The sequence below is a fragment of the Amphiprion ocellaris genome, chromosome 11 (assembly GCF_022539595.1).
Source record: "Amphiprion ocellaris isolate individual 3 ecotype Okinawa chromosome 11, ASM2253959v1, whole genome shotgun sequence".
In the NCBI taxonomy this organism is placed as follows: domain Eukaryota; kingdom Metazoa; phylum Chordata; class Actinopteri; family Pomacentridae; genus Amphiprion; species Amphiprion ocellaris.
In genome coordinates this window covers 7269434-7292140 of record NC_072776.1, presented here as the reverse complement: position 1 = coordinate 7292140, position 22707 = coordinate 7269434, and the positions used below count along the sequence as shown (strand labels likewise).

At 39.9% G+C, this 22707-nt stretch overlaps 2 protein-coding genes across 9 annotated transcripts in view; one reads left to right on the top strand and one right to left on the bottom strand.

The window, feature by feature from the left end:
* Positions 1–22707, bottom strand: part of fancb (FA complementation group B) — a 45994-nt gene that overhangs the window by 17312 nt on the left and 5975 nt on the right. For 2 of the 3 annotated variants that reach the window (XR_008603236.1, XM_035941439.2), the window contains exons 8-9: positions 21877–21962; positions 18843–18903 (exon numbers count right to left, since the gene is read on the bottom strand). Coding sequence is in view for 2 of the 3 variants with exons in the window: in XM_035941439.2 (XP_035797332.1) it covers positions 18845–18903; positions 21877–21962 (145 nt within the window). In the remaining variant the exon portion in view is untranslated. Of the gene's footprint in view, positions 1–18842; positions 18904–20172; positions 21963–22707 lie in introns of those variants that run through there. The other variant, XM_023295087.3, reaches the window with a different exon arrangement.
* glra2 (glycine receptor, alpha 2) lies at positions 1438–13467 on the top strand. 6 transcript variants are annotated; one of them, XM_035941440.2, is made up of 9 exons: positions 1438–2154; positions 2829–2950; positions 4995–5206; positions 6656–6879; positions 8167–8249; positions 8342–8479; positions 8561–8775; positions 10668–10817; positions 11738–13467. In XM_035941440.2, the coding sequence occupies exons 1-9, from the start codon at positions 2069–2071 to the stop codon at positions 12017–12019; spliced, it is 1512 nt and encodes a 503-aa protein (XP_035797333.2). In that variant the 5' UTR covers positions 1438–2068; the 3' UTR covers positions 12020–13467. The 6 variants fall into 6 exon arrangements, with proteins under 6 accessions (XP_035797333.2, XP_023150850.2, XP_023150849.2 ...); XM_023295082.3 differs by having other exon boundaries at positions 1440–2154; positions 4995–5062; XM_023295081.3 differs by having other exon boundaries at positions 1443–2154; positions 5139–5206.

Here is a 22707-nt window from a genome sequence, read left to right as displayed (position 1 = left end):
TTGACTTGTTCTCCTTTAATTATGTGACCCACCTGGCCCAAAGTCTTTCCTTATGGAAACTAATGGCCAATTGAAGCTCTAGGTGGTTGACATTACACAGACATGCCAAGTGCAGCTGTCTTAAAGATGGAAAATAAGTGACTTGACTGCAAAGAGAATTTTTGGCTCTTGCCAGAAGGAAATGTATTCATTAAAGAAAATATCTGGGTTCAATAGATGTTATTTTTTGCCTCGGTGACATTAAAGTCACCCACGTAAAAACTTGCATGATGTGCGGCTTATCCTGACGCTTGCTTGACAAAGGCAAAGTTTGCTAATTAAAAACTAAGTACGCGCTCACAGCACATGTGTTAGTTGGTAAATAATTCACATGGACATTTAATATTTATGCTGGTGAACATGTTGTGGAACAAGCCACGACCTACACTGACACACTCGTGTTAAATCCCCCAGTCCACAGCAAGCCATACATTCCCAAGCATGAGACACAGTGTGACACTTGTGATTTGGACTCCAGCTTTAAAGGCGCAGGGGGACAGGATGACTCGACCTCCGGCTGAGAAAGGCCCAGATGATCTGCAAACTGGTCAGTGACCAAGTGTCAGACTAAAGTGTATTACGGCCCGAGCATGTCACTGCGTTGAGGCATGCGATGCGCTGAGAGTAATCTTACAACACAAATGCTGTGGTTGGCTTGATGTGAATGAAATATTTTTTTTCTCACTAAGTTTAGCTGCTTCCTCCACAGCACATGCGTGTGCGTTCATGTGGAATGACTCATTCATGCTTGTGGTCCATGAAGCCTCACAGCCCACTCACATCCACAGACTGCCAGGTCCCTTCCCAGCCTCAGTATCAATACCAAGAGCTTGTTTTACATATATAACAAACAATAATTTCTAAGTGGCCTACTAAACCTCACTTCCACCACCCTAGGGGCTTCACCCACCCTGTAGTAGCTATATTTCCTGCCTGTCTGTGTCCGTCAGTCAGCTCCCCTCGGTCTCGCTCTGGGAGGCCAACCTTTCAGCATTTCCAATGATGTGCCTCGGAAATCTGTTTCCAGGGCAACCGGGGTACCAAATACTCTCCCAGCGGCTTCTCGCTGGTGCGTCCTTTGTTTACACTTTTCATATCTGTGAGGATGTAGGTTGCTCTAAACAGACACGGATAGGAAGAAAAAAATAGCATATTGCGTAAAAACGCAGCCAAGGATGGTGTCAGAGTCACCCAGTTCTACACCCACAGTACAAATCAGGATTAGAGCTGAATTGTAACCCTGAAAAAAAGATGATTACAAGAGAATATTTAAAGCCACATTTTCACCAGAGGATGTCAATTTACAATAACCCCTCCGCATCATCCATGTAATGTCTTGTACTTAATTGTACCACTAGAAAAATTCCTAAAGCCAGTTAATCCTGATGCGCAGCTGCGCGCACTGGGAGTTTCCCCATCACGGCGACCTCGTGAGACAAACGCTATCATTTAAAACTGACAACATTTGCGATGTAACAGACATCGGAGACAATGTTTGAGTGTCTTTCTGGTGATTACTTCCCTCGTTTATTGGACTTATTGAAAACCAACTCACGTCCACCACTTTTAAACCTTGCGCTTGCGCGTAACGGAACCGGGAGCTGTCCAAGTGCTGAAAAGAGAAAAGGCGTTCCTCTCTCATTCCTTGACGGTCCCCCACCTGAGAAAGATTTCACTTCATGAGTAACAACACAGGCCGACGGGTTGGTCTTCACAGAGCGAGCTGTTAGATCTCAGCCAGCGCCAAACGCAGGAGCCTCCAGCCGATGCGTCCTGGAGTTTCACATTCTCCACGTCTGACCACAGGACTGATGTTTCGTACCTCCGCTTCGAGAGATCGGTTTTTGGGAGTCAGAGTTTCATGAAATTAAACTATGATCTGTGGCTGCGTTGAGGAATGTCTCCAGTATTTTTGTGTGACACAAGAACACCCGAACGCCCACGACTTGGTGAGGAAGAAAGCGGCGCCCCTATTTGGATTATGTGTTTGACTAATGTAAACATATGGAAGAAATAGAAAAGTGAGCACATGGGGAAACCACCGGGAATGAATCGCTCCTTTATCAAGCTTTTGGCAGCTTTATTTACATATTTCATGGAGACAAACAATTTCAGGTAGGTCCGTTTATTCCCCAATTATGTTCAATTATATGAATTGAAAACAATTTAATAATATTTCTCTTAAAGTTAAGAAAATTCGATGATTAATTTAAGTATTTGATGGCTTCGATAGAGAACCACTATGTAATAATTAGTGCAGTTTTTCTGCATAAAGTTGGTAATTGCATGAGTGTTGTTTTGATAAGGATTTACTGAAGTTTGCCTTTTTCACAACACTTTCTTGATTATGATTTTTAATGATCAATGTTTTGTGAATAGAATTCGGTCTATAAAATCTTCTTAAAATCCATGATCTCCCCAGGAGGATTTCTTCAGCACCCCAATGACTTTAAAGTGACATTTACGCATGTAATTGTCTTACGTTCTCTCCTCCTTTGGCATCTCAACAAAATCCCTGTAATAAACCTATTAAAAATCCGCAGCATGCCCTGTATCTGTGTAGGAATCTTGCATTATGAACAGAATAATCCTTTCTTAACGAAGATGCACACCACGTCGAAATCACATCCGATACGTGTGTGCGCATTAACGCATTTTCTCGTTTCCCTGTGCGCGTCCATCACTCCCAGGCAGCTGCTAGACGACAGATAAGCTTTAACTCCTGCTTCAGAGCTCGGACTTCTCTCTGACCAAGTGTTTTTCCCCCCCTCACTATGTGTGCGTTTCAGAGTTGTGGACGCCAAGGAGCACGATTCCAGATCATCCTCCAACCTGTCTCCATCCGACTTTCTGGACTCACTCATGGGTCGCACGTCCGGGTATGATGCACGCATTAGACCGAATTTTAAAGGTTTGTTTGTCAATATCTTCTAGAAATCTGAACACTTCACTTCCCATCTTTAAAAAGTATAATTAGCCACAAAACTGTCACCGAATGCAGCTGAAGTACATTTTTACTCATGTAGAGATCCTCTGTTATCTGTTGCCAGGATACTGTGCTGTCATTCCTTTCATAAGAACAATAATTCACTTAAGTTAACATGATGGCCCTGGCTTGAAATAAATCGTGAACTAACCCCTCATCATAACACTGCATGCTTTGTTTTCATTCTTGTGAAACTGTGCCAAATAGAATCTTAGTTTAATAAGCATTTATAAAACAAGGTGATAGGGGGGGAGCTTGTCAGGAAGTCAGATTGGTTCTCACAGCAGACAGGGATGCCACCATGACAGGACAGATGATGGATGGTGGCCCCGTGGCAAGGCTGCAGGCTACTGACTTCCTCTGTTGTCGCTGCTGTGATGCTGAGGACAGACACAGCATCTGTCACTGGTACAGAGCTGAGTGAGAAGAGGCTGCCGGCCCGCTGGGGGCTCCAGGCCGGGTCAGGTGGGCTGGGATTTGTTGGGGGTTTGGGGACTCCGGTAGCTAAAGCAGCCTGTAAGTGGACCGACGGGCAGGATTCAGAAACACATGGCCCAGATCTTTACTCTTCATTTGGAAATGTTCAGATTACTGAGATGAGACAGCCTGTTTAACACCTGCTTGAATTCTAAAAGGAGGGATGATGCATTGTTTCCGGCTAATAAAAAGAGGATTTTAAAATTAATGTTGCAGGTTTTATTCTTTTAAGAGCAAATCCAGAATTACAATCACCTTGACCACACGCATATTCTCATCTTACAGCTTGAGAACAAACACTTTTGCAAGAACCCACTCCAGCGTAAACAGAGGCTTTTTCGTTGTGAACCTGCTTGTCATACTTTGAAGAGCGTTGAACTGTATTTCTGATAGCTGACCTAGATTTCCTTTGCTGAGTTTGTTGTGAGGAGGCACTGCCTTATTTTTTTTTCCTGCTTCAGCTGTTAAATGCAACTAGCTGACGACAAACTGAGGCAAATATTAATACCGAGTGCCATGCAATATTGATGAGGAAAACACAGGGGAAGGGCACTGGGAAGGGCTTTACAACTTCACTTATCAGATAGAGAGAAAAGATTTGCTGTGACTTTAAATGGCATTTTCCAGGCTTCGCAAAGAGATTTCTGTTCAGGCTACTCTGTGCAGGAAAAAAAATTACACTTTCATTAGAGCATGCTGGGTAGTTTTTACTAAGAGTGTTGGAGAGAACCTGCTCTGATTTGGCACTGGGACCAGCAGATTACTGGCGGGTATTTTCACTATCAAATCATCTGTGAATTGTTTTCTTAATTGATTAGGAATTAATTGCTTGGCAGAAAAAAAATGCAAGAAAATAGTATTATGGTTATTCCACAAGCTAGATTTGAATTATTTTATATAAATGGAGTGACATTTTGTTTAATATCATAGAAGGTGAAGCAAATGCACCTTTCAGAAGCTGAAACCAGTGATTTAAACAACTGATCAGAAGAGTTGTCTTCAATTTCCTGGGGATTTCTGGTGATCCAGTAATTGATTAATCAGCTAATCAGCGCAGCTCTAAATTACCGTGTATATGTGTGTGCATGCTTTAGCTCGAGTGTGCATGTATCCTGTGTTTACTGTGTCGGGAAAATTGTGTTTACCAACATTAATACGGAAGACATCACTGCATAAATTTAAAAAAAAAATAAGCTGATACATCACTGTGACATCATGACTGATTATTATATTTAATTAAATTGGAGCTCCAAAGCCAAACTTGGGCTCTCCTAATGTTCTGTGCCATCTTCTGCATGCAACATGCCACCATCCACTCCTAAAGCTTCCATAAATACTTGAAAACTACTGCTTTTTGTATCAGTGCATGTTTGCATACAAAGTGAAACAGCAGCTTGGACGCCCAAATTTTCTTCTCTTCCCCACAAGCCCAGTGATGATCTGTACGCTCTAAGGCTTTCTCCTGTCATGTCATTGTCATTCCATTTCACAGGTCCCCCTGTAAACGTTACATGCAATATTTTTATCAACAGTTTCGGCTCTGTCACAGAGACAACTATGGTGAGTTCCTCTGGCATTTTGGTGGATTTCTGTCCTGTACAATGTGTCAATGTGTTATCTGTCCCTCAACCTGCAGGTCCACCAGTTAATGTTACCTGCAACATATTTATCAACAGCTTTGGTTCTATAGCAGAAACTACAATGGTGAGTTGAGTGTTGTTCTAAAGCCCCTGATCCCTTATCTGGAGTTAAGACTGAATGACTCATCCTGTTTTTACATATCCTGATCTTTTTTTTTTTTTTTTTTACATTTATTCCATGTTACATCTCCCTACTCATAAAAGCTGCCCCGCCCCCCGCCCAAGGAGCTTATTGGCGGGTTACCCAATCAGCTATTGGTTTCTCCCATGATGCCCTTTTATGCACATGCTACTTCAGGTTTAATAATTCACACAACAAATCCCAAACAGTAGGTCACTTTAAGTGTAGCCAATAATTGATGATGGGGGGTTGGGGCTCTCAAACAAGCTGACGTACAACATGTGATGTGTGAAGGCATCTAACTGCTACGGGGGTGAAAAATATAAAACCTGCGAGGCTGCATTGAAACTAATCAGGATCAAAGGATTCATAATGAGTGATAATAACTACTTAAGATCGCGAATGGAAAATGCTAATTTGCACAGGATCTGGAACACGCAAGACTGCCAGGGAATTACACAGTTTTAGACAGGCATGCAAATATTTGGAACCGCCAATATGCTGATGAAATGTCAGACAACATAAGGGCTCCTCATCATGGTGACATATCAATTACTCTGAGCAACTGAGCTTTGTGGCATTAGGGTTTGACTACTAACTGCACTGTCAGAGTTTCCCTCATCAGGCTCCACATCTAATAAATGCTTCATTTAGCCTCTATAATGGCTCTTGCATAATTTTGATCAACGAGAAAACTTATTAAAAGGTCAGTGTTTTGTGAATGCAGCCTGCAACAATATCTAATCATCAAAACTGTCATGTGAACACAAGTATGATAAGTGAGATTATACAGGCACCTTGATGATGGTATTGCTGGGTGATAGTTCAAAATTTGCATTCAAAATCATTTTTCACTCATCCATTTTATTATTTGTCACATGTTCTTGCTTTTAATGCTACAGGACTGCCTTTGGAAATGTTTTGTATTATTACAACAAGAAAAATGGTACTCAGATCCTGAGCAAAATGCACTATTAAAAGCAAAAGTACTCATTACTGCATGCATTATGTATGAATTTATGTATTAACAACATTTTAATAATGTGGTCCATGAAATGTTGGTTAGAGAATTTATAAAATGCATCATATTTTTAGGTTGATGATAATCTAATGATTTTCAATTTTTAAGTAGCTAAAGCTGTCTCATAAATGTAATTAGAGTATTTCCCTCTAATATATAGTGATGTTGAAGTATTAAGTATCATGAAATGGAAATGCTTGATTAAAAATAGTGAGATTTTTGTGTTTTTTTTTGCAATATTTACATTTTGAAGTTCAATTTTCCTATTTACCTTGTCAAAAAGATGTGTAATGGCATATTTAAAAACTGGTATCTGTGATTGACGTTCAGTCATACTGCAAGATATGCAAAGCCGCTTGTCATCTCTGCAGGACTACAGAGTGAACATCTTCCTGCGGCAGAAGTGGAATGACCCTCGGCTGGCGTACAGCAAATACCCAGATTCCTCCCTCGACCTGGATCCGTCCATGTTGGACTCCATATGGAAGCCCGACCTCTTCTTTGCCAATGAGAAAGGAGCCAACTTCCATGATGTCACCACAGACAACAAGCTGCTGCGGATCTTCAAGGATGGGACTGTCCTCTATAGTATCAGGTGAAGTATCGGAAATGTTGTTATAAGCCATTAAAAAGACTCCAGAATTAAATATAGAGAGTTATGCAAGAGCTGGTTGGTTGAATTCATGATTAATTTAGTCAGCTGATAGAAAACTATATAGAAATTGCTCTAAAAATCAAATAAGTGACTGATGTTCAGACAAAACGAGGTATTTTAAGACATCTCCGTGGGTTCTTGGGGATTTTCACTGCTGATCTCCTCCAGTCCAAGTGATTATTTGATAAAGCAATTGGTAGAAGTCAGTAGTAAAAACAGTTGCAACTCTGTTTGCACCATTTGGTATTATAGTAGTATAGCTGAGGTAGGAATCTGCACTGAATGAAAGATGATACTGCAGAGAACCAAAAGCCCAGATGCATACATTACCCCAGGACATGCTCACTTTTCTTGCTTTTCTTACATTTCCTCTCAAACATCAAAGACTGTCAATTTGAAGCATGCAGGTTTATCTTATCTTATTATGATCACTTCTTTGAAATGGTAAAATTTACTCAACTGCCGTATGTTCCCGTAGTTCCATGAAGATTTTTAATAAAGGAACACTGATTGCAAGAGGGCAAGCTAATCCCAGGGGTGCTGTTGTGAATCCCAAGCAAAGATAGAGCCAAAAGCAAAGAAAGAAATGTGTATTCTTCTTCCTCCTGTTGGCGTCTGTGCACAGAATATTACCTACAAACTATATATATTTTTAAAAAAAGCAAACATGCAACACACTCAGAATGGAGTGGATTCTAAAGGTTTATCAGCCCAAACTGTGAGCAAAGCACAGGTACAAGATATGAAAATGTGTTGTATTGTATTTCAATGCAACTTGAGTCACATTCAGCATTCAATTCTCTCTGCAACGATGCGACATAAAGCCGATCAATTTTGAGTCCATTTAAAGAGCAGCTCAAGGCTGAGCAGTGCTCAGGTGTGGAGGGAGAGTGGGTCAACGAGAGAAATGAAAGGTGGTTAGCTGCACTCTCCATTCATGGGAGAAATGACAGAGTGGGCAGACTGCAGAGCACAATGCATCACAGAGACAATAAGTTGCAGTAATGAAAGTGTGATAGGAATCTGCTGAAGGGAATCTTACATGATATGCTGGAGGTTATCACACAGGAGAGAAAAAAAAGAGATTACCAGAAAAATCCGCCGACTGTGATTTAATTTTTCAAGCAAATTATTTTCAATCCATGTGTCAGCCCACTAGTTTAAGGTTTAATAAATATATTTCTTTCAAAGTCAAATAAAATAGTCTGACTTTGTGCCACATCACAGGTTGACTCTCATTCTGTCGTGTCCAATGGATCTGAAGAACTTTCCGATGGACGTCCAAACTTGTACGATGCAGCTGGAAAGTTGTAAGCGCTGATTTTCTCACTTTGGTTGCTGCATTTTCTAACATGAGATGTTGCTCTGTATCTAAATTCTTCTGTTCATTTCTCATCTCCAGTTGGATACACTATGAACGACTTGATCTTTGAGTGGCTGGAGAACGGTGCAGTGCAGGTGTCAGAGGGACTCACCCTGCCTCAGTTCATTATGAGGGACGAGAAGGAGCTGGGCTACTGCACCAAGCACTACAACACTGGTCAGAAGACACACAGGCAAACACTAAAGCTGTTTATATTTCATACACTGTCTGAATTGCGTTTTTCTTACTGTTAAACAGGTAAATTCACCTGCATTGAGGTTAAATTCCACCTGGAGCGGCAGATGGGCTACTACCTGATCCAGATGTACATTCCCTCCCTCCTCATTGTCATCCTCTCCTGGGTTTCTTTTTGGATCAATATGGATGCTGCTCCTGCCAGAGTGGCACTGGGCATCACCACTGTGCTTACCATGACCACCCAAAGCTCCGGCTCCAGAGCTTCTCTTCCAAAGGTAAACCGCTGCTTTTTCTTTCAGCAGACCGAGTAGCGAGCGCGACAGCTGGTCTAATATAATGCATTTCTAAGTTCATTGTTGCCAAGATCAAATGTTGCACATAAAAGCTTCCGCTGAAGGAGCATATTGCAAAAAGGAATGAGTAAACGCATGCATGCATTCATCTATTTGCATACAGTACATGTATTTTTATCAGTCATATGCATTTTAAAGAAATGGTTGCATAACTACATTGCTGTGCTTCAAGGTGAAGATCAAACCAAGTGTTGGAAATCTGTAATAACAAGATGCTGTTCACAGTTGAGATGTGCTTTGTACAAACAACTTAAGAATTTATGTTTTTATTAAAGTTTGATCTAAGGGTGGCATTTTAGAGCACAAGCACCTGTGTTCTTATCTGCATCTCCTGTTTGATTAGTCACATGGAAAACATCATTTGACATTAAAAAAATCAATCACTGGATTAGATCAACCAAAAAAATCTGATAAACGTGTATTCCCATCATGGAATCTTATTAATTGAATGCATGTTTTTATCATACATGATTTTCGAGACCTACTGTATTTGCATTTTAGTACATTGTGTGCTTTTTGCAAAACTGATTTCAAACGCATGTCTGCAGCTATTAAAGAGTTATTAGAATAAATTCTTTACATGTGACTGCTAGTAAGCATTTGTGGTTTAATAAAAGCTCTGCAGTATATAATATATGTAACTATGGGGACCCTGAAGTCCCAACTGTACTTAAAAAGAAAGGCAATCAGTGGTACAATTATAGACTATTTTTTTCTTTAGGCAGTGCTTCTATGGGAATGAAAATGGGTGGTGCAGTAGTTCACTCTCAATGCAAGACTCATCACCAACATTTCAGACAAAGGATACATGTGGAACTCAAAAACAAACACACGATCCATCTAGCCAGGAAGAGAAAACACTCTCTAAACAAAACAAATCATAGGATGCTTCATTTGACAGACATCTGTGAAATTTCAAAGCCGCTGCAATACATCAGAGGATAAGAAACTGAAAAGAGCTATTCTGCCCTTTTAACCTGATATCCACAGCTCACAATATTCAGCATTCATGTCACAGCAATGAAGATGCTGTCCTTTAAATCATGTGTACGCACTACCAACAGCAGCAGTAGTCTGTGCTAGCTTATTTTCAATCAGGGAAAATTGCCGTGCATACATTGTGAAGGGTACTGTAGGCACACGGAGAGTCAGATCCTGATGATCAATCACTCTCCACACATCAGTCTGCACAACGAGTGCCAAAAGCCACGTCAGAGATTCTCACATGAAAGACACGTATACTGATAAATATTTAAAGAGAAGCCTTTGAGAGCCTCGGTTCACAAAAACAATAACTCCATATGCCTTAAGTACCCTCAAAAAGCTGAGTTGTTTTCTCTCCATGCTAATCAGCTGTCATGATGTGATGAGGTCACACTGATGAGCAGTAAAGGCTTTCTACTTCATCCTCACTTTCAAAAGAAACAGATCAAAACCTGAGGTACAAACTATTATAACAGCTCTCTTTCTATTAGTGATTAATGCGGCAATTACCTCCCACTGTTCATGGCAATACAATCACTTACATTACTGGCAGCTTAGGAACACTTGTTACCAAACATTATAATTACAGTCATTTAGAAGTCACCGCTAGCGCACACACTGAGCAAAATAAAAGGAGAAAACTGAGAAACTAACTGCAAATCAGTTGACAGATCTAACAGATGCGAGACTCACATTCAATAAAGAAAGGTAGCTTAAGAAAAAAAATTACCAACATTAAGAGTCAAAGCACAGATTCATCCTCCGTTTGAACTGTGAGCTGATGCTGTCACCTTGAAGGATCTAACAAAGGAAATCTGTTTTCTTCCCAGGTCTCTTACGTGAAAGCCATTGATATCTGGATGGCTGTGTGTCTGCTCTTTGTATTTGCTGCATTGCTAGAATATGCTGGGGTTAATTTTGTCTCCAGGCAACAGAAAGAGTTCCTTCGCCTGAGGCGGAGACAAAGGAGGAATCAGAAGGTAGGCTTTCAAAGTCCTTACAAGGTTGCTGTTTGGATATCAAACTTTTTAGCCACACTAGTAGTGTGGCTGCAGGGATGGCAGTGTAGATAAGTCAGTCATAATACTTTGATCCAGAGTGAAATATCTTGTTAACTAGTGGATGGAACAGTTGTGCTGCCCAGAGGATGAATTAAAATGACTCTGGTGATCCTGTGACTTCTTGTTTATATACAGGGACAGCTCATGTCTTTCACTTATGATATTATGAGATTTTAATCTCAGTATCTATTTGTTGAATTGGTCCAGAAATGAATAGCTTTCAAATGATGTAACGTAATGACTTTGGCCACCGTGTGGTTGGCCAGGTTGCTTTTCAGTAAAATATTCTAACATCTGTTGAATGGATTTCCATGAACTGTTGTGCAAACATTCATTTATCCATCATCCAGATGGACCCAAAATCACTAATCATACATTATCCACAGAGGGCATGACAATCTGTTTGTAAAGTATACAACAAAATGCATTGATTAGGATAAGGACCCTTCAGCAGGAAAACGGAACCTTGGATAAATGACGCACAGAATAGACCCTGATAATGATAGTATTACTTTTTACGCTCAAATACCTGCAAAACTACTAGCATGCTCATCAGCTTCCACTTTGCTTCCCAGCATGGCTATACCCACTTGTTGAGATATTGAAGAAGCTACTACTGTTTGCTTGATTAGGATTCATCCCCTGGAGCATTCATTCTGAGTGGTTTTTCATTATAGGGCATCAGGTTATCTTGGGAATTTGTTTTAATTTATTTGTGTTCATGTAAGTTCACCGTGCTACCGAAACACAAGCCTGTGGCCATTAAGGAGTAAAGTAGAAAACGTGAGCTGCAGTCGTTCATAAAGATAAATTAAATTCATTTGCATATGGCTTTTCAGGATGAGGATATGCGTGAAGGCCGCTTTAATTTCGCCGGCTACAATATGAGTCAATGTCTGCCAACAAAGGACGGCTCAGCTGTTAAGAACGCTGCTCCAGCGCCGAACCCTCAACCACCAGTCCCAAAGGACATTGACACCATGAGGAAAAAGTTTGTGGACAGAGCCAAGAGGATAGACACAATCTCCAGGGCTGCATTTCCTCTGGCTTTCCTCATCTTCAACGTCTTCTACTGGGTCACCTACAAGATCATCCGGCACGAGGACATCCATAAAAAATAAAGACTCTACAACTCTCAACGAATGACATTCTATTTTCCATTTCTCAGATTGAGAAATGATCAGAAAGCACAGAGAGATGAGATGAGTAAACTGTGCGTTGAGAGGCACCATGGGGACGGCGGTGTTCTTTCAGGGATTATGTACAATGTTCATGCATCACACAGTAATGCTCATGTTCTGACAATGTGAACAGTTCTTGAGGCGCAGATGCTTTATTTGTTCTTGTACTGCTGCATAATATTTTCTGGAGAATCAAGGGGAAAACGGTTTTAACTCAAGACTTTGTAACATGCTGGAGAAGACGGACCAAATTTTTTTTTTTTCTTTTTTAATCAGTTCTGCCTTGGCATCTGTACAGCCAAGGGACAAAGTAACATTCCATGGATTCTTAATTGTAAGGTAGCTCAGTCAGACCCTCAAAGACTTTTTGTGATTGCAAAATTTCTTATCAAGGATGTTTTATAGTGCACTGTTGTCATGGCACTTCCTCTTTGTTTGTACAAAATACAGCAGCAACTTCTAAGCTATGTAAACAGTGTGCATACAGATGCACCGAACATTAGGAAGCAGCATACGTCTCAGGCATGAGTGTGAAAAAAAAAGCAGATGAAAATCTGGAATCGGAAATTGGATACTGCATTTTTATGAAATACCTGAGGCCTTAGATATCAAAGATTTGGTGACATGAAGTGTTATGCTTCTCTATTTTTACAAGCATCTCCTCTTGTTGAATGGTCTGTCACAGCTGAATGCACCCTTTGAGCTTTTCTACCTATGGCCACACATCCAAAGGTACTTCTTGATGTTTTTTCCTTTATCTTTAAGTCAGTTATAAAAAATATATATTCATGGACAACTGATGTCACCGAAAAAAATTGTAAGTTATTTTTGAGATGTTTCTAGTTTTGCTTTAAATCTAAAGTAATTTATTAAATTAACTGTCATATATTTCACGGACATCATAAAAGTATAATGGTTAATTTTGAGTGTATAAGTAAAGCCCACAAACTGTGAACACGCACCACATTATTCAATGTTGTCATGAGCCCATATCCACATGAATTCATTTATATTGCAGGTAAATACTCCAGGTATCTTAGGTATGGTTTTAGAGGTTGAGACTACGTTTTTGTAGATTTAGTCCAATGAAATATTTATTGTATTGGGGGAAAGGTTATGTTTATAAAATACTATCTTTCTGTATACTTCTTCAACTTCCGTTGTGGACTGTTTCTCTTCACTTGGTGTGTTTGATGCTGGACGGTGACATTTGTTTGTAGATGAGCTCAACAGTGAAGGACAGATGCATAATATTCATGGTACAGAGCAGCTAATGGCCCTTGCACTCCTGACATACTGTGGTGAATAACTCTTTTCTTGAATGCTATTCATGGAAAAAAAAGGTTATTTACTGGCCTGTACATCAATAAAATTGACTGTTCACCATATTTACTTCATTTCTACCTCTCCTTATAAGGAAGTAACCCACGTTCTGGACCGTTTGATATTTTCATGCATTTGTGGATAAGCTCGCTTGCGTCTCATATGAAGTGATGGATGCTTTTCAAGAAAAAATAACAGATCAAATAAGGCACAAATGCGAAAATGCTTTTTGCGTTCGGTCGCAGATCAGATCAAAGAAAATGACAAACGCAGTCTCTTCTCTTCACCGAGCCGATAAGTCAGGGTGATGACACATGCCATGGATCGCTGCGTGGCCTGGAGTGACACAGATATGATCTGACAGTGGGTTTCCATTAATGCATGATAATGGACTTTACACTGTAGTACTGAGACCAGCTGGTGCTCACCTACTAGCTGACTGGAAATACTGGCAAAGCTCCATAGACACAGGGTTGTATTAGATAGATAAATAAACTAAGAAAGATACTTCCTTAATGACTCCCACTTGTTGTCAAAGGTCAAATAAACTTCATAGAAACTCCATATATATATACAGTCATGGAAAAAATTATTAGACCATCCTTGTTTTCTTCAATTTCTTGTTCATTTTAGTGCCTAGCACCACTAAAGGTATATTACCTTAACAATGCCATGAACACGACAAAAAATGCAGCTGATTCCATAATACTTTATGTTCTATTTGACATACTTAAGCCTAATTGTATTCCCAGGGTATATAAGAGGATATTTCATGTCATCAGCAGCACTGCACATGCAAAGGCCTAGAGTGGTTTCCTGCTGACATTCAAGCCGTAGCACAACTCAGAAGTTGTCAGCTATCACATAGTGCATAGAACAAAAGAATTATGTGAAGCCACAAAGGCAGCCATCTTGGCACTGCTGGAAACTGGCATGAGTGTGAGACAAGTAGCGAAAAAACTTAAGCTCTCCAAGACAGCCGTTGATTACACCAAGAAAAAACAAGCCTGACATGGTGCTACCAAATCGCTAGGTGGTTGCGGCAGGAAACGTCTTTCTACCCCACGAGGTGACCATCACTCATCCGTTCCTGTGTCAGGAATCATCGTCAGACCTCCAGGGACCTTAAAAATGAGTGGGCACTGTGGAGAAATGTGACTTGTTCGGCAAGGACAGCTGGAAACCGACTTCTTGAAGCTGGTCTGAAGTCACACAGGGTGTGGAAGAAGCCTTTCATCAAGGAAAGTCAGATGAAAGTCCGGTTGCTTTTTGCTGGGGATCACAAGGATTGGACTGTTGATGATTGGGCTAAGGTTCTCTTCAGTGATGAATTCAATTATCAGTTGATGTCCACTCCAGCCAGCTTACTGGTTAGGAGGAAGCCTGATGAACTACAAACCAGACTGTCTTGCCCCTACAGTAAAACATGGGGGTGAATCAGTGACCATCTGGGGTTGTTTCAGTTTGGGTGGAACAGGGCAAATGAACCAGGTCATGTTTGGGGCTACTGTTGAAAACAGTCTTCTTCCATCAGCTGGAAAACACTTTCCTGCCTCCAATGACTGGATTTTCCAACAAGACAATGCCCCTTGCCATGCGGTAAGGTCAGTTAAAGCCTGGATGGAGACCCAGAACACTGGAACCATGCCTTGGCCTACTCAATCACCAGATCTAAATCCAGGACAGGAAGGCAACAGGAATGGACTGCTGTGACAGTAGAACAATGTCAGAAGCTGGTGGAGAGCATGCCAGGACGCATGACTGCAGTCATCAAAAACAATGGTTATACAATCAAGTACTAACTCCTGTGTGTATCATGTGATTAAAACAGACCGAAAAGAAAACATGGAATGCCTAAAAGTAATGTTATTGGCAGTACAATGCCATAGCTATTGATGTAAGAACTTAGGTGATTTTGGTTATTATCAAGAAAACCATGGAAAATGGCTATATATCAGCTCTTAAATTAAACTCTTATGAGCTATTTCTGTTGTTATCATATTTGTTCAAATGTACCTTTAGTGGTACCAGGCATTAAAATGAACCAGAAAACTGAAGAAAACAAGGGTGGCCTAATAATTTTTTCCATGACTGCATATATATCCCTATGAGACACAAGAGTGATCACATCAGCTCTTGATACACAAACAGACATCCAGTATTTACATTATCAGACTAATAATGCCAGTCATTACCATACTGTGGGTAATGTTAGGATCCATCAACCCTTTTATGTGTTCCGTGGTGAATACATGGGCTGCGGTAGCTTTATTGAGAAGGTTACATGAATCATCCAACTGCTATTTTAATGCTCAAAACACAGGGATTATAAGCTAATCAGTGATACTAATCCTCACACGGAAATACCACCCATTTCACCAGCAGAGGCTCACACCACGGCCAAGTAATGCTGCAGTCTGAATATGCGAGGCTGCAGTAGCCTTCAAGCAATCAAGTTCAGCATAACGTCTTATGAAAGGAAAATTATTTGCAGCCTATAATTCTGTTTAAGAGGAAAACAACTTTCCATCATTCATATGGTTTATTGAGACTGCTTTGTGAGGTCTGAGAGAGGCAAGAAATGAGGGTTGCCATAGCAACTGCACAGCAGTTGATAGGGCCGGTGTGAGAGAAAAGCAGGAAATTAATGAAGTTAAGAACACTTGTGCATGGTTTTGCCGACGAAGTATGTTATGTCTTAGCATAAATGCTGCACTAAGTCAAAACACATCGTCTACTGTGTTATAGTCACAAAGAAATCAGCTGATGTTTTCTGTATGTTTTGCTCAGAGGTTAATACTCCCATGACACTCTTCAAACTTCAAAACAAAGGAGAGTCTATGTGGTTTCTGCTTTACAACTGCTGTACCAAATGTGGAACATTGGGAGCAGTGACACTGTACTATTGATCTCTAGTCCAACCTCTTATAGTTTTGTGTTAAAATGTTGCCTCGTCTATAGTCTGTAAACACACAGTATGTAATTTCTGCCATCAGGTGTCTGTCAATCAAAACGAAAGACATAGTTTAATGATGTCATGAAATAGCGCGGTATCTATGATGTTGTTGTCTTCACCACCGTTGCCAAATCTACGAGACGTGACTAAAGCTGTGTCTCAATTCAGGGGCCGCATCCTTCAAAGGTTGCATTTAAAGACCAAATCCATCACATCGGCGTGACAAGGCTGTCCCACTTCAAAGGATTCTTCAAATGCGGGTGAGAAATTAGGTCTTCTTTTCCCTGGCTGCAAAGAATCCATTCCAACCTAATCCAAGATTCACTGTGTGCTGGTGACATTTGTATTGAAGATACCATGGCAGACTCCCCCCGCCAAATTATTAAGCAAGCCAAAAAAAGAAGAAGATAAAATCCTAATTTTGGGCTCCATCAGAAATGTCTCTGGCTGTGGCCTGATTGTTATCCGTCAACAGTGGTGACATAAAGGGAAGTGTGAGAGCAGTTTGTGATGCAAATACAAATTCCTGCAAAGGCCAACATCATACGAAGGCCTGATTCTAAGGAGGCAGCCAGTGAATTGGCACAGTTTAAGGCAAAAATCATGTCAATGTAATGTTAATAGCTAACTTAAAAATTGATGATTCAACCACCTACACAGCTACTGTAACTCATAACGCAATGCAGGGCTGTCACCTGTACTGAAAATTCAAAACAAGGATTCTGATCCATTGCAAGCAAGCAAAGCAGATAATATAATGAAGATTAGAGCAGTTGTCTAACTAGTTTGCCTGCTTCCTCTTTCTCTTTACACACTTTCTGATGTACGATCTAGCATTTATCTCATTTCTCTGACTACATCAGGTAATGGGGCTACAACAACACTGAGAGGTGATCAAAATGAAAGAGACCGTAGAAAATCACAAAATTGTGTGGATTTGAACATTGTTGGAAACATTTGGGATAAAGCAAGTCAACAAAACGCATTGGGCTGGGCAGTTTTAGACACCGTAATGTGGAAATTTAGAAGATCCCTGGTTCGCGTCCATCTTATTTGATCTTATCTGAAATCTGACTTTACCTCTATTCATGTCACCTGACCAGCTAAGTAAGGCCATGGGATGTCGTTGAAATTTCCAGAAACACAAAGTAAGTGAACCTTACATGAGATCAGTAGTTTCATCAGATCTCAGCAAATATATTTAGTGTATAAATTTATTGCCTATAGCATTTTAGCCCCTTTAAACCCCAGAGCCCACTGGCAGGTTTGAAAGGTGTGTTATTTTGTTTTAAATCGCCAAAATGATACAGTACATAGCACCACGGCATTGGTCCAGGTGTTTGCCAAAAGGAAGCAGTCTGTGTCGAGTGAATATCATCTAAAATTCCTTTATTCTGAATGGCTAATTTAAAAAAATTCCAAAAACAACACTTTTGCAACAACCAGATTCTGTATTAAAAAAAAAAAAAAAAAAAAATCTGATTGACCTGCCTGTGTAAAACTGGCAAAAATTTAGGGAATTTTCGGTTGAATTTGCAAGCTGTGTTTACACAGAGCAGCTAAGAAACAATCAAAAATGTAAGAAGTAAAATATCTATAGTATGAACAGGCACCAATTTTTCAGTTTGTAACACCTCTGAACATTATGGAAGCTCATTTCCACCACTTGAAAAAAAGTGGCGGAAACCATCTCATAATTATGAGATACAAAGTTATAATTATGACTTACAATTATTATTATGACTTTGTATCTCATAATTACAAGATCGTAAGCCATAATTATGATTTACAATCTTGTATTTATGAGATAGTAAGTCATAATTATGAGATAGTAAGTCATAAGTCTGACTTTGTATCTCATAATTATAAGATAACATAAGATTTTTTTTTCCAAGTGGCAGAATCGGGCTTCCATAGGACACATGGAAAAATGTTGATTAATTTTTTTTTTTTTGTAAAATGAACAATCCAATTCAATCTTCTTTTTTATTTTACAATTCATGGTGCTGTAACTGAGTTATACTGCACAAAATCCATTTCTGAGTTCTGTATACCTCTAGCCATAGTTGTGCTGTTTCTACAGAGGTGAAAGTTGCAGTGATAAATAAGCCCATAGTGAGTAAAAATTTGACAGGAGCAAAGAAAACACTCAGGAACAGTGTGGTTGTGGGTTTCTAGGGTTAAAGCAGAGCTATTCATTATGCATGTACAGTTTACTGTCTGTACCATTATGCCTTAGGACCTAAAAAAATGGCCTGCTAAGTTGTAAGCAAAAGGCGCAACCTCAACTGATTAGTTACCTCTAATTATTTCTGTAGGTGTCCTAAAACAAGAGAGCATCTAGGTTAAATAATTTAAATAACGGAAACACAAAATTTAAATGTTGCTAACTTGTGCATTTTTTGGTCTTTAAAATAGAACACTGTCTCTCTGTATTCAGATACAGTATTCATGTCTGCTACTGTATGTGGGCTGTACACTTACCGTTATATTGTAGAATCAGTGGTCGCCCACTCTGTTTGGTTGACCCAGTGAGTTCCAGACTCTAGGGGAGAGAAAAGCCTGTGACCCTGATCGATAACAGTTGACTGCATGCAAAGACCAGTGGCCTCATCACAAGGCATCAGAAAAAACATGACTTAGCAGCATCATTCACTATTATGTAGGTCTCAAGGCACATGCTACGATTCAAATGGAAACAGAAGGAGCCACCCAACTAGCAAAAACATAAAATAACTGGCATAAAACTAAACTGGGTGCTGTTTATCATTCTCAGGTTTATTATACAATAATTAATAATATTATAATGCCTTCTGATGCTGTTAAATGTTGAGTCATATATGCAAACACATATATAGCAATAACAAACCTGTATTCTAAATAGCAAAGCAAGAGATAAAATGCTTAATTTCATTGTAAATCAAACTATCAGAATGCAATTTAAAAATACTGATATAGTCAATAAATAAATGACAGCATTTGGAAACTTGTTACTATGCTAATTATATGGTATTGTATGTTTATTTTTAGAAAAAATTGAAACATTGGCCATGATGAACCAAAATTTTGACTGAAATTCTAATTACAAAAATAAACCTATAGATAAAATGTATGACATATGCCTGCCATTGATCACTTTCCAACTGTAATCCTTCCTCTTAACGCAAAGTTTGTTTTTTGTGTGAAGCATCTGAAACCCTCAATTTTTCAACCATCTTTGCTGATTGAGCCTGCATGAGAACGTCACTGAAACCAGAGTTAAAACTCCAGTATAGAGAATAGTTACCTGATGCCGATTGGCTTTTGGCTCACGTGAACTCACTTTGGCAAGGACTTCAACATAACAGACATTAATTTATATGTAAAGGTCCAGTACTCTGGCTTTTAGCAAAATTGTATATTAAAAAACTAATTATTAATTACATGTTGATTTCACTTAATTGCTTTTGGTTGATTATGTACTAATTTGCATTTATCTCATACATCTGACTTACCAATAATCATTTTTATGATGAATAACTATTTGTCTTTTGCTGTTTAGTTTTGTTATCTGGGCAGAAATAGGCTTCCATACTAAAGTGACAGTAAAAGGCTGGCATAGGTGTCAGAAAATGTAAGGATCAGTCAAGTGCGCTAATAAACTAGACGGGGTGTAGACTTTCTTTTCTCTATATGTGAGATGTTTCACAGCAACAGCATTATTTATCTGTCGCGTCTTCATTCCCCATTAAAGTGAGGGGGGGCTTTAGCAGAGGGTAGAAACCCTGCAGTCTTCTTCCACCATTCAGAGTAAATAGAAGTTAACAGGCAATAATGGGATGACAAACCATATATTTTATTGGGGTGGCAGTCTGGGCTCTGAGGGAACACCAGTGCAATTGAATTGTCCCTTCCACATGTGATTCATTTCCCCCTGGCCATTTACTGGTGTTATTTACTGTGCAGGATTCGAAAGTCTTCCTCGCTGCTAGAAGTGACAGAGGTGTTTGTATCGCAGCCAAAAGGGGAGGAGGGTGTTTTCTGCATGTGAGGGATTAAAGCGGCAGAAAAAAAAAAGTGCTCGTGTGTGATCAGCTTGCATAGTGGCTGAAGTTGAGCTCGCGAACAGAGCTGCAAACTGGAGCTTTATTTACACACCAACATGACAAAAATAGACTTCCTACTTCTGTAACATTTCATTAACCCACAGCGGCATTACCAGCACAACGTAACACATCAGAAACTACTCGTGAAAATAGGAAACTTTTAAGTATTTTGCTTCAGCTATTGAGAGCAGTCCTGTGGCAACGAGTCCAGTGGTAGCAGTTATGCCCGATGAAGCAGAGACATTAAAGGTGTAAAAGATGGGGAATTTATCTCTCCTTAGACTGAGTAATACAAACAGATGGTTGAGCTCTCAGAACAAACTAAATTCATTTCCCACAGGGAGGAAAAAAAAGCCCCTTGACATCCATTTTTGCCAACACTACTGGTAAAGCTGCCGCAGACTTTTTGTATCCAGTAAAGTGAAGGTTGTTTTAAATATCATTTGATATTTTTTTTGGATGGATGCCGTTGTAAACATAGCACTAACAGGTTGCGCAGCGTCACAGGAGAAACAGCCTCCATGAACTTTTTTCCCCCTTTACATCATTCCCCATCAAAATAACTGAACCAGGAGGGAAAGTACCACTAAAAGCTTTCAGTCAACTGCAGCCTATGAGTAGCTGTACGAAGCTTTGCACTGCCATCATCTGCTGTCTTTATTCATAACATACAGTTTCTCACTCCAGGATGAAAGTGATCTCTGTCTCCCACTGAACAGCACGCATGAAGCTGCAGCGACAGACATAAAAGAGCGCGTTTGAACACAGAAGGTCTAAAAGGGACATGACGAGAAGAATAAGCTGTGCAGAGAGCAGTATCACAACAGTATCAGATTAATGCTATGAAACCCAGGAGGTGATCCAACGGAACTGGGCTGAGGCTCTACACGGCAATAGACGCTGGATAGATAGGAACCCCAAGAGGCTGTCTGAGCAAGCAGACACTCACAGTTCAGCTCAGTACAGCAAGCCGGCAACGGGGCTAGGTGCTAAAATGCAGTTGAAAACGAACAGAACATACATGATGAATTGTCTTTTTGTCATTGAAGTTGACACTATTAAAGATTCTGTCCATTAAGACAACGCTGGAAATAGATGTAGTGATGGGAATTGTGTGTTCTATGTCCTTTGAGTGTTTAAGAGAGCTGCAAAATCCCCTTCGAGTTGGACTTTAGACACGCTTTGGATCAGCTTACGATACTTCCCCACATCCACCAGAGGGCTCAACCTCATCCTAGTCCTCTCTACATCCTGCTGCCACACCTCCCTACACCTCTGAAGGCCCTCTACAGAATTTAGCTCATGTCCAGTGCTCTTCTTCTTTGCTTCTTCTTCTTCTTCTTCTTCTTCACAGAGTAGCAACGACACATGATCTCTGAGTGACACCACCTCTTTCTCCAGTGCTAAACCAAGCATTTGTGCTGTACCCTCACCTCTTACACCTTTGACCGACTGGATGGAGCAAGAAGCAGGGAGGTACGCCAACAGTGAGTCCAAGAACTGGAGCATCTGTAATTGGCTGCAAAGAAAAACAGTAGAGTCGGATTTTACTTGCTATTCCATAATACATGTTGCAATTAATTTTTAAAAAAAGATTGAAGTTTCTTGAAGTCTTTTTGCCATATCTTGTGCTTTTTTTCAGCCAATTCCAACCAGTTACCTGTTCAGGATGCATTTGCAGGATTTGTAATTTTAAGCACTCTGCTTGCCAGAGAATCTTAATCTATTTGATACGGTGAAATATCATGCAGACATACGCCTTAGTCAACTTCAAAGCCTTGTCTACTTTGAATCTATTAATATAAATTGAGCAGTGGCCACCTCTACTTGCAGAACTACCTTTCCTCTTTCTTTTACATAAAACTGAATAATGCAAGAGATTTCCAGATGGTGGTGTTTCAACCAATACACCAAGCAGTAAGATTACATTTGATGTTCGACTGAATATCTTGGATTTTTCTGACTTTGCACAACAATCAAATTAGGAGCATGTAGCGTTTCAGATCATGCAAAGTAAAGGAAGTTCTTCATAGGAAAAGTCATAATCTATGGAAATGGCAACCAGATAATAGAAGGTAAAGGTCAAATGTAACAACTTATTAAAGGTACATTATGTAATTAATGCTAATAGTGCTATGGAGCAATGTTGTTCTGTGTGGACCTCTATTTTTACTTCTTGTTACTCCGCCAAACACGGAACGCAGTGGAGTTATGTGACGATCAAGGTTTATTTGTCTGTCCATCTGTCTGTCTGTCTGTTCGCA

Coding starts and splice junctions, on each gene's coding strand:
- glra2 (XM_035941440.2), top strand. CDS start 2,069: ATGGGGAAACCACCGGGAATGAATCGCTCCTTTATCAAGCTTTTGGCA. Junction 2,951..4,994: donor CATTAGACCGAATTTTAAAG/GTTTGTTTGTCA, acceptor TCCATTTCACAG/GTCCCCCTGTAAACGTTACA. Junction 6,880..8,166: donor ACTGTCCTCTATAGTATCAG/GTGAAGTATCGG, acceptor GCCACATCACAG/GTTGACTCTCATTCTGTCGT.